This window comes from Lissotriton vulgaris, chromosome 7, assembly GCF_964263255.1.
Source record: "Lissotriton vulgaris chromosome 7, aLisVul1.2, whole genome shotgun sequence".
NCBI classification, from domain to species: Eukaryota; Metazoa; Chordata; class Amphibia; order Caudata; family Salamandridae; genus Lissotriton; species Lissotriton vulgaris.
In genome coordinates this window covers 1,300,711,798-1,300,723,926 of record NC_141695.1, presented here as the reverse complement: position 1 = coordinate 1,300,723,926, position 12,129 = coordinate 1,300,711,798, and the positions used below count along the sequence as shown (strand labels likewise).

The following is a 12,129-nucleotide window of genomic DNA, read 5'->3' as shown; positions in this document are numbered from 1 at the left end:
CGGTAAAGGCCTGCAGAGCAACATTCCAATGTTCTACAAAGGCTTCTCGAAGCTCGAGGGGATTTATAACCCCTCTAGCTTCGAGAACCCTTTGTTTAATTTGTTAGAACTTCTGCCCTCTAGTGGCAGAATGTTCTAATAGCCTTGTAGCCCTTCGTAGCAGGGCTACACCAGCAATTAAAGTCCCGCTGTCTCGTCAAAGTCCCTCGCCTTCGGCTCGGGCCTTTAACAATTCAGCGGGCCTTTAATAGCCGGTATAGCCCGCTACGGCGGGCTATAAGACTATAATATAAGCTGGATGTATCAGCTTTCGGGTAATGGTGGCCGACACAGAAAAAAGTGGTGGGTTGGGTGGGCAGTGATGCGGGGGGAACACAAGGGGGTTGTTAATTAAAAAAACAAGACTTGCCTGAAGGTGCCGGCCGCCTTGCGCCTCACTGTTCCTCTTCAGAGACTCCCTGCACAATCCCTGTGCTACTCTCATGCTATGAGAGCAGGTCAGGGATAGGCCTGAGTGGGCTGGTTTATTGTTTTCTCAGGCACCGGGACTCTCTTGTTTCCCCAAACCGGCTATGTAATACAGCTGGGTTGGAGAAACAGAACTGCGCATGTCTGCTTGGCCTGCCTAAGTCAGGGGCCACACAAACATGTACACTTAGAAGTGTACTCCACTCCTCCCTACTCTGGTCCCCGCCCGACCCCTCCCTGCACACAGATTGTTTTATTTTTTATCTGCTGGCTGAGCCAGTGGGGTGAAGTTCCTCTTTCATTGAGGAGGAGCCGCCACTGCTTTTGGGACACACTGCCACCTTACCATGGGCTGTGGAGACATTTTATGTTTCTACTTTGGCAGATGCATCTAGGCTAATGATTAACAATAGAGCAGTTATGTACAACGGTAGAAAACCTGTGTGTTCTTTGACAGTTGTAGTAGTGCAGCCAAATAGCATCTCTCAGGAAGGTTGTGCAGAATGTATCCCACTGAAACCATCCACAGCACATGCTTTTAATAAAATGCAGTCTCCAAACCCATGCGTCTGGTTTCTTTCACTGTTCCACCTGTTTTATGACCTCTGTAAGTTGTCAAGCAAGAAGCTGCTTAAATCTTTCTTCCACACCACTTAGGTCCCTCTTATAAGTTTGGTCTTAAAATTGCTGTGAGTTCATATCTGGTGGTTTCCAATTGATTTCCAGGCACAAATCCTCCAGGAACTCTTCAGTTCTCTACAGGCAGATGAAGATATAAGAGGTATGGCTATCCCCAGTCCACCTGTTCCTTTTATTGTTCAGTTGAATTGAGAATTCCAAATTATTAATTTATTTTGATATGTTGCACTATAGCAAATGTTCTACTTACCTTTGAATGCACTGAGCTGCCGACACCACCCACTGGCTGCTTATCAGAGAGCCTCCACAGATGTGCACCCCATTTCGCTCTATGCTGACCTGCCAGGGCCACTGTCCAGGCTGGGCATCCTGCCCACCAATAATTCGATTCATTAGAGGTTGCTGTCCACAAACTAGAGACAAAAGAAAATATGATACATATTAATTTCTTGCCACTTACACACTTACAAAGCTCTTGCTGCATCTGACAAATCCGCGGGGCATCACAACACTGAGGGTGAAGTTAGAGCATATGCAGAATGAGTATAAGGCTATGTTTGAACAAAAAATACAAGCTAAGTGGAAAGCCAGTAAACTTCAGCACTTTGAATATCGCGAGAATAGTGGTATGCTGTTTTTAGCATGGAAGACCAAGGTAGATGCAACTAGGAATCATAAAGACTTGCTGGTAGAATCGGGCACAGGAAAGATCTTCGAATGAACATGAGAATATAAACTTGGAAGACTTAAACATCAGCAGTGCAGTTTATAGATAAAATATTAACCTGGACCAACATAAAATCCAAGGCTGGCTCTCAAATATGGAATTTCCCCCTCTCACTGAAGAACAAAGAACCTTTCTTCAGGAACAGATCATGGAGGAGGAAACCATGATTCAAGTTAAGGGGCCGAAAAATAGGAAAGCGGCAGGCCCAGATGGGATTCCCCCAGAACTGTACAAGCGGGTAATTGGTGAACTGGTCTAATTTTGGAAAACTTTATTCAATGCTATATACCTGCATAACGAAGAGATTCCCCCCGTCTTGGTACGAGGCAACCCTGGTTATGATTTTAGAACCAGGTAAAGACCCAAACAACACATACTCCTACAGACCTATCTCCCTATTGAATTCTGATGATAAGATCTCTGAAGGAATCATAGGTAAAAGATTCGCCTTTGCGAATCAAACAGTTCTCCATCATGATCGGAAGGTTTTTTAAAGCAGGCAGATATCTATATGTGCTAACAGATCTTCTTATTGGATCTATAGAGTTGACTGTGACCCACAATTCTTCCCAACCAGTAGTAACTATAGATGCTGCAAAAGCATTTGATTGGATTAACTGGGTGTATTTGTGGGAAGGGTTGAGGAGCTTCAGCATTAGTGATAATCTAATAAGGCAATACCGGCATTGTATAGAACCCCCTTGGCAAGCGTGTTGATTAATAGCAACCTCACTCAACCTTTTCTGATCAAAGAGACGCTAGGCAGGGGTGTCCACTCTCACCATTATTGTTTGACCTATACATAGAGCCATTAGCACAGAAGATTTGGTTAGATCGATCCATGCTGCCCTCTGAATCTTCATGCTTTTTAATTAAGATTGCTTTATAAACAGATGACTTAACCCAAACATCACAAATCCAGAATAGGCTATATCCAGGTTTGAGCAGCATGTGGAAGAGTTTAGGAAAATATCTGATTCAAAATTAACAGAGAAAAACAGAGCTAATAGCTTTGCCAAATGTCAGTTCTGCCTAGCATCTTAAGGGCCAGATTAGATGTTTGTGGATCTTAATAACACAAAATCTAAATGATCGTCTGAGGAATTGAGCAAAGAGGTTCAGCGAACTGTAAGGAGATGGAAGAATCTCCCAATGGGTATTTATGACATTAACCTGATGATTCTTACACAACTGAGCACCTGATGTACAACGCTTTTTAGCGTACGCACACGGGTCTTAGCCCCGTATGTGCACGCTAAAAAGCATGGGCCCATGCTTAAACAGCGTTATGGGACCCGCAAATACATTGTGAATCGCAAAATACTCTTTTGCGGCTCACTAATAGGAAGGGGCGTTCTCTTCCTAATAGCAACTGCAAAGCTATGTACCCAGCTATCTGCAAAGCTATGTCCCCAGGGGACCCCTTCCCCTTTGCAAATGCATGCAATATTATTTTTTAAGGGCATGCAGTTGACCCAGGGACCACTGCTTACCCTTAAAAAAATGAAACAAAAACATTTAATTTTTTTGAAAAATACATCCCATTTCCTTTAAAGAAAATAGGTTGCATTTAAAAAGAAAGCTGCTTTATTTAAAAGCAGTACTAGACATGGTGGTCTGCTGTGCCTAGCAGGCCACCATCCATGGGAGGGCCTGTCATTCCCAATGGGCTCACAAATTGCGCGAGGCTCATAAATATTCATGAGCCTCAAAATTTGGGACGGTGCACAGTCAAAATATTGATTTTTTTATATCGACCTACACTAATATCGAATTTTTTATATCCAATGGACAGAATATCGGTGTCAAGAATATCGTTGACCAGAATATCGACCTTAAGGTAAGTAATATAGTTTTTTTTAATATCTAAGTAAGTAATATTAAAGTAAGTAATATCGAAGTAAATAATAACGTTAGCAAAAATATTGTTAATAATATCAATATTTATATTAGTGTTAAGTAATTTAGTATGAATTTTATGTGTATGTTTAACATTTTTTGTAATGTATTTTATTATTTTTAAATATATGTATTAAATGTTTAGAAATTAGTAATTTAAAAAAAAATGTTGCTTTTTAGTATCAGAGTGTGTTGTGGGTTTATAGGGGAATAGGGTGGGAAGTAATTTAATTATAATTAGTTAATAAATATGTTTTTATTTATTGTTATTGAATATAAATGTATTGCTAATTAATTATTAATTGCTAACTAACTTTTATTGATTGAATAATTCATAATTATATAACTTATAATTAAGGTATTATTCTTTTTTTATTTAATGTTAATTAATTTATTGTACATTAATATTAATAAGAAATACATTTTAATTAATTAATAATTGATTAAATGATAATTAAATTAATTGAGTTATTTTTTATGTGTAGTGGTTTGTGGGTTTATAGGGTAATAGGATGGAAAGTAATTTATTATAATCAAGTAATTTTGAATTTTTCTTAATCGGTATTGATTATTCATTTTTTTGTTAATTAATTATTAATATGTCATCTTTTGATGTATTCCACTTGTTCCCCACGTGTGTACAGTTAGGGGTGTGTGGCTGTTAGTGCCGCTCGACTGCTTTTGTTAGTGGTTCGTTCAGCAATTCCCCTTAAATTACTGAACCCGACACTCTGATGCGTGAGGAGATACCGCTACACTTACTGTGGAAAGCACAATTTAACCCCTTCCAGGCTGATGACGAGCTGGGCTCGTCATGGTGTAGCCTCCTCGCACGCTGATGACGAGCCCAGCTCGTCATGTTACATGGGTTTTTTAAAATCTCAGCATACGACCAGAATAACAATAGCGCGCATGAGGTTAAGGACTGACACAAACAGGTTTAATATTGATTGTATCAATATATTAACTGTGGTGTTTTTGAGTCTAATTGAATGTGCATTTGTATTTGACAAGGGTTGGGTCTTACTTTTGTTTTTCTCTATTATGCTGGTCATAATTGCAAACTGCTCAATAATTTACCAGTGATTTCTATGTACTGTATGTTTTTCAATTAAGGAAGAATTTATTTTATGATGCTACAATTGTAAAGTTTTATGTGATTTGATTCTATGTGCAAGGAATGTGAACGAGAAAAAAACTTTTTTTAATAAAGTGTTATGATAATGCATTGGATATAAGATTCAATATTTTAACATATTGTTAACAATTATATTTGAATAATTGGGTCAAGGGAATTCTTCTTGTTTTAAATAATGTACCCACCTGTCTACTAAGTCAAGCCTGCCTGCTCACAGTAAGTTACCAATGGTTGAGCAAGGGAATACTTTATTTAGACCGTGACTGAACATTTTATTGCGATTATGGCCTTATTACTAGTGGTAGTTACCTACTTACCCCTATCAATAAACCATAATCCATCACATATGTTTGACGATTGTCCCACGCTGGTACAATATTGGAATAATGTAAGTGGCTGTGTAAAGGAAATCATAGGCCACTCTTTAATATTATTTGGGTGGACACAGCATTGAACAATTTGAAAAAAGTTACGGGGCCTATGTAGGAAGCCGTTTGCGATTCGCAAATGCTGGAATTCTGGCGTTTGCGAATCGCAAAAGGCGTTTTGGTATGTATGGGCCACATAGCAAAATAAGGAATCATTAAACTTGCGATTCCTTATTTTGCTCAAGCATTTAAGGAATCGCAATTTTGTGATTCCTTAAATGCTATGTAGGGGTGCCTTGAAAATTGTGATTTTGGCTTAAGAAATCGCAAAATACCACCTCTCCAAGTAGATGGTATTTTGTGATTTCCAGTCAAAATGCATATTTTTTTATTCAAAGTGCCATGTGGCGCACAGAAATGCCCTAAGGGCATGTGTGTGCGCCACATGTACTTACATGCGCATTCCAGGGGTGCAACAGGTGTCCTTTGGAGACCCTGGCACCCTTGGAATTGTGATTCTCAAATTGCGATTTTCTCATAGAAAATCGCAATTTGAGAATGTATCCCCATTCATTCCTATGGGCCAAGAGGCCCATAGGAATGAATGGGACACTCATTCCTTAATTGCCATTCGCAACTTGCTAATTGCAATTATGGAATTTTAGCAATTCGCAAAAAAATTGCGAATTTTTACCTACATTCCATTTTGCAATTCCTTAAAAATCGCTATTTGAGGATCACAAAATGGAAATTACCGACATATGCCCCTACATTTCTTTTTATCTTCGTCTTACTTGCAAGAAGAGAAATATGCCAGACGTGGATTTCATCTGTCCTGCCCTCTGTACTATACTGGATTAAGGACCTTATTATGAGTTTGGCGATCCAATGGACCGCCAAACCCAACATGGCAGTACGGCAACCACCGTACAGTAATCTGCCTGCACTATTACGATGATGGTGGTCAAACCACCTTAGGACCGCAACAAACACTAGGTCTCCAGGATTCTGGCAGTGTTGCAGTGGTCATGGGCTCGCAATATGCTGGTGGTGCCTATGCGGCACAGCCAAGTATATTATGAGTTTCTTCACTGACTTAGGTTGAATTTTACTTCCAAAAAACATAGATATACTTACTACATTATTGAAATCTTTTAACTATATTATTTCTTAGAACAGTATTTACATATAAATGAAAAGCAATTTACCAACATAACTAAATGTTCCCTTCAACTCACCTTGCATTATCCATTACCTGTTTTTTTAAGGAAAGGAATAATTTGGGAGGGCAGATGTGAGCCTAAGTATTTTAATGCAATCTATATTTCTGTATCACTAAAACATAACCCAAGACTATTATTATGTGCAAGCTCAACGCCCCTGTACCACCACTGATTATGCATCAAAAATACGCTTCAAATACACACTAGTAAAGAGATATTGGACACATCCATAGATTTCAAAGTGTTCTCAAACCTTTTGGAAATTATAGGGAGAATGGATGGAAGTCCAAAATTGAGACATAGATGGCACAAATCTCCTGGTGTACCAAGGAATATTCACATGTCAAATGTTATGACTTTTATCAGGGTCCAGGTAGAACAAGAATAGCTGTGCTGAACTACCACACTAAAACCAATAATAAACGTACATCAGACCTGCCAACTCACACAGCGCCACCCTGTTTCACATGTTATCACCTTCTTTCACACAGTTACCTAGTGAGGAGCCAATATTGCATATTGACAGGGAAAGCAAGGTGGTGGAAACTACTGCAAGGAGTGAGTTTGCAGCTCGCCTTTCACGGCTTTCAAATGCTGATGTCCATTAAGGTTTGTGAAAACACCACAGAACATCAGCAACAGCCTCAGCAAGATTTTTGTTTTTTGTTGGAGGGGGGAGGTGTGGTGGAGAGAGCAAAAGTGCCTTTTAGGGACATATCCCCAAGATACTGTACCCTCTCAATGCCACTTCCCTCTCTCCGCACTGTGATTTTGTTTTTAGTTGGCCGGTCTGATGCTAGTTCTATGCTTTTTTTTCACTCATTTCACCGTCTCTCTCTGCCAATCTTTAGTTGCTCTATTAGGTGGGCTGGAAATCTCTTTCCTCTAGTAGTGTCTGCATGTCTTGCTGGATATTTAATATAAGAAATGGTCCGGTCTCAACTCAGCACATATGTGGTGTAATCATTGGACTACTATGATTTACTTGACAGGCCAAAAAGAAGAAACACAGCTTTGCAGCTTCGTTGTTGTTTCACACTATATCTAGTTGACTCGCATGCCTTACTGACTGAGGGCCTGTTTATCAGGTTCATGGTGTGGGAGCAGGATGTCATGACACTCCCCACTCCCACAAAACCAAACTTCACCATCAACCACCCGCAGGATTACAAGTTGTAATCCGGGCAGGTGGTCATACGGCGGCTGCCCCACGTTGCTCCCCTTCAAAGCTCATAGAAGAGCCTTTGAAAGGCAGCTTCATGGAACTGCCACAGCATGTTCCAGCATGGTATGGACTGTAAAGTCCATGCCCTGCTTGAAAGGGGGTGCAGGCACACAGGGGGCAACACCTTCTGCTCCCCTTCTTGCATCCCCAGGCCCTGAGGTAACAGGGGGCCCTATAGGGCCCTCTTTGTTGCCTCAATGCCACACTTTTCATGGCGGTTACACCACCATTCAAATGACTTGGTTGTTTATAATGATTGCAATTTCATCAGTAATATGTTTCAAAAGGAGATATAGGGGCATATTCTCAAGGACTTATCGCTGTGTTATCAGCACTTTATCACAGCCCAAGCTGTGATGAAATTATCTCCCTATTCACAAGCTGGTGTTAACAGCTGATATCACCAGTTTTCCTGTGATGGCAGCCGAAAAAACATCGCCATAGATAACACAGCCAACTAGTGCTAATGAGAAGCAGAGTAGGCATTACCGTGCAAAAAGCCATGACAACACCACTTCACAACATTCTCAATGACCAGCCAGATTGGCGATAAGATCACAAAACATGAAATAAGGCGCGTTAGCAGCAGGAATTTAACACCTGCTCCTACCTGGTGAGCCCAGCCCAGAGACATATGCCATGGAGCGACTGATCATGCAGCTCGGACACTCAAGAAGGCCACAACACCCACCGTCCCTCACCCCCCGGACTGCCACAGAGGCAGTGCAGACAAAGTCAGTGGGCCTTCAAAAATGCACCAGTCTCACATACCTACCACCGGAGGATATCATTGCCCACCACAGGCTCAAAAGGACAACTATCCTCCACATCATGACCATCATTGCCCACAGGCTGACGTCACCAACACAGCGGACAACCAACATCCCTCTGCAGACAAAGCTGCTGGCTGTGCTGCACCTGATGGCCTCTGGTACCTTCCAACCAATAACTGCCAGAGTCGGAGGAGTCTCACAGCAAAGCCCTATGAAAGTTCCTCACACCTCTCTTGGATGCCATCATCATCTTGGTACCCCAGCACCTTCACTTCCCACACACTGCGCAGGAACTGCTGGATACCAAGCAAGGCTTCTACACCATAGCTGGCTTCCTCCAGATGTTGGGAGCAATCGACTGCACACATGTCCTACTTGTGCCCCCTGCCGACACTGCACACAATTACCGCAACAGAAAGCACACGCACTCCATCAATGTGCAGGCTATAGTAACCACTGGGGACTCTTCACCAATGTTGCCGCCAACTACCCATGCAGGGTGCACCTTACGACAGTCCATCATCAATCAGCGTTTTGAGGCTGGCACCTAAGGAAATGCATTGCTCGTTGGTAAGTACCAAATGAAAACACCACAATCCTCAACTCCACAATCATGCAACTCACAACTCTGTGAATGCACACGTTACAAACTCACATACAACATGCCAAACAACATGCCCACCTACCAGACACGACAGCACAACTTACTGTGGTAACCTGGGATAGCCTTGTACATTAGCCATCAACGGCATGGGCAATCAGCCACACAATAGCATATTGTGGGGAGAGGTGGGAATCAGGCATGTGCGAAGGAGGCAAGTGACCCATGAATGTGAATGTACACAATTACAAATGTGGTGTTGATGTGCTAGATAGACTGCAGTATGCAGACCACAGACATATCCATGTCGACATACACTGCTGGTGTTTGGAGTGTAGTGGACAGTGGACACAACCCTGTTACCTCAGCCAGTGGGGAAGATCGCGGAAATGTAGCTTGTTACGTCCCCCCTGTAAGCATAAGCAGAGTGGGCAGCCGGAGAACGCCATGCTAGTGTAGGGGTGTGAATAAAAAGCATGTAGCCCTGGGCATGGTTCTCTTCAGGAATGGGCAACGTGTCTGCCAGGGCGGCGCCTCTCACCCCACCACAAGGCCGACGCCGTGAGCGGTGTTGCCTGTAAACCTTTGCGCATGTTGCACCCCAGGCCGCTGGTCCCCAAACTTGTCTTGGCCACCACTGTGCACCCAGGCCTCACTGCCCACCTGCTGACACCGGCGTGTGTCAAAGAGAGCCCACCACATGCCGGTGCAAGCTCCAAGCCCGAGGCCCGTGACCTCGGCAGCCTCCTTAGACCATTGCTGGCCTCCGTGACACCGGCCCCCAGCATTCCTCTCTCGTTGATGTACTCCACTGCTGCCTCCAGCCTACACTGCGGTCTAGTAGGTCACACATTTGGAACTGAGTCTTGATATCATGATGGCCGAGTTCATATGTCAATGGCAGCCTTTATATCCCTATAATCCCTTTGATGTGGTGTCACCAACGCTGTGCATAGAATTCCAACGACACCTGTCTGTGGTCCCTTGCTGACTACTGCCTTCAGCCTACACTGCGGTCGAATAGGTAAAACATTTGGAAGTGAGCCTTGATTTATTTATGACAGAGTTTATATCATTGTACAGGCCTCATCGCAGACTGCATCTCCTTCCAGCTCTGGTGCCTATAACTCTGTGCCCCGAAATTCATGGACACTCTCTGGTTGAACTTTGGTGGCGTCTGAGTATATGGCCTGGAGGTTGTCTTCATCATCATGTAGCTGATACTGACTTGGTGTTAAGAAGGAGTCTGTAGCATTCATCTCCTCCATATTGCCTGTTTCTGCTTGGTTCTACCCTCTACATCATGCCCTGGAAGAACACCTTCCACTGTCCCTCGAAACACTCCGCGACATTCACCTTGAATATTGACGAGGACCCGCTCAGCTCTCGTGGCCCTACCTCAGTGCACCTCAAGTCAGCGTCTTGTGGTAGTGCGCCTGTGCCAGCTGCATTGCATCCGGGGCCATTAACTCTGTGCAGCTCAAGTCATAGGCCCGGTCAGGTTGAATATTGGATGGCCTCTGGGTTGATGACCTGGGGGTCATCAACGCGTTGTGTCTGTGGCCCTGTGCTGACCGCTGCCTCCGGCCTCAACTGCAATCCACCAGGGCTCACCCATCAAATCGAGTCCTAACCTGCCCGGCTGATGCATCACTGCATGATGCACACACCACCACCGCCAGGACCACCTGCAACCAACAACTGCCAGAGTCGAAAGAGTCTTCCAGCCAGACTATCAGAGTTGCTCACACCTGTTTTGGATGCCATCATCAGCTTGCTAAACCTGCTCAGCTCTTCAGGTGCCAATAACTCAGTGCACCACAACTCATGGACCCTTTCTGATTGAGTTTTGTCCTGTGGACACCTCATGCAGCAGTCACCTGAGGCAGTGGGGAAGACCTGGGATGATGATGAGGAATAGGATGCGGGTGTAACACACCCCACTGCAGCTGCAGCAGGAATATCCCGAAGGGACACACTCCTAGACAATTTCTTCACATTGAGCACATTCAGCTCAGGTGCCCCTACCTCAGTGCACTGCAACTCATGGGCCCTTCTGATTGCATATTAGGTGACCTTTGTACTTGCTCCGGCTACCACCATGATGCTTCGCAGTTTGTGTTATGTTGGTATTTTCTGTTTCCACATTCATAGTGAACACTGTTCAAGTTGTTGCCAGTCCACGAGGGCTGGCTTACACTTACAAGTCAAAAAGAAATCCCTGGGGTGTGTAAGTTAGCCGTGATATCTATACCCGTACAGTTACACCATAGTACTTGAATTACAAGTTACTATGGATCACTGTCCAAAGGGAAAAGATTTGTATAATGATTCCCACAAAGAAAAATATTTGTTAACAATCTATTTTTTATTAAAATAAAGCATTGGTTTACAATAAAAATACATATATTTAAAATTTCAAAGGAACTTTCCCTGAAAAGTAAAAGTTAATCAACACAATATCAATGAACAATATGAGACTTTAAAAAAAATTTTTATATTTACATTACATTGCACATCATAGACACAAGGATTTCGTTATTAAAGACAATACATGGAATAAAGAAACAAGAAAAAAGACCCCTTTAAAACGGTGGTACTCAGATGTTTTTACCACTATTGATTCCTAGATCCACTAGCTAAAGGTAACATATATACTGTACTGTAACACACATGTGACAATAATGCCTGTGCATCCGGTGTGTTTAAGCTAGGAGTGGATTCTCTCGTGAAAAAATGCGTCGACGCGTTTCGGTGCTTTGCACTTGATAATGTCGCACCTTCCTCAGGACTTCTTAGTAGGGGTTTTCCGTACAAGAAAGAATTCACTTTCCCTGGATAAGGGGCAAAATAATATCATATCAGGATCTGTTTACTATAGACACTTGTTCGTATTCTCTATATTTTTTTATCTCCTATGTCTCAGTGATGCTCAGGACGTATTTATATTCACAGTTTGCATTAGCCAAATATATGACCATCTCCTAGTTATACTTTCGGAATATGCCCTATATAATAACCCCAGACAAGGGAACTCTTTGATTGGTTGATGCAACAGTGATGTACAA

General features: G+C 42.8%; 1 protein-coding gene across 3 annotated transcripts in view; it reads right to left on the bottom strand.

Annotated features, from left to right (window-relative positions):
* LOC147703539 (serine protease 27-like) overlaps positions 1 to 12,129 on the bottom strand; it is a 495,151-nt gene that overhangs the window by 300,574 nt on the left and 182,448 nt on the right. For all 3 annotated transcript variants that reach the window (XM_086928926.1, XM_086928927.1, XM_086928928.1), the window contains exon 3: positions 1,358 to 1,520. In XM_086928926.1, the coding sequence (XP_086785052.1) occupies positions 1,358 to 1,520 (163 nt within the window). The remainder of the gene's footprint in view (positions 1 to 1,357; positions 1,521 to 12,129) is intronic.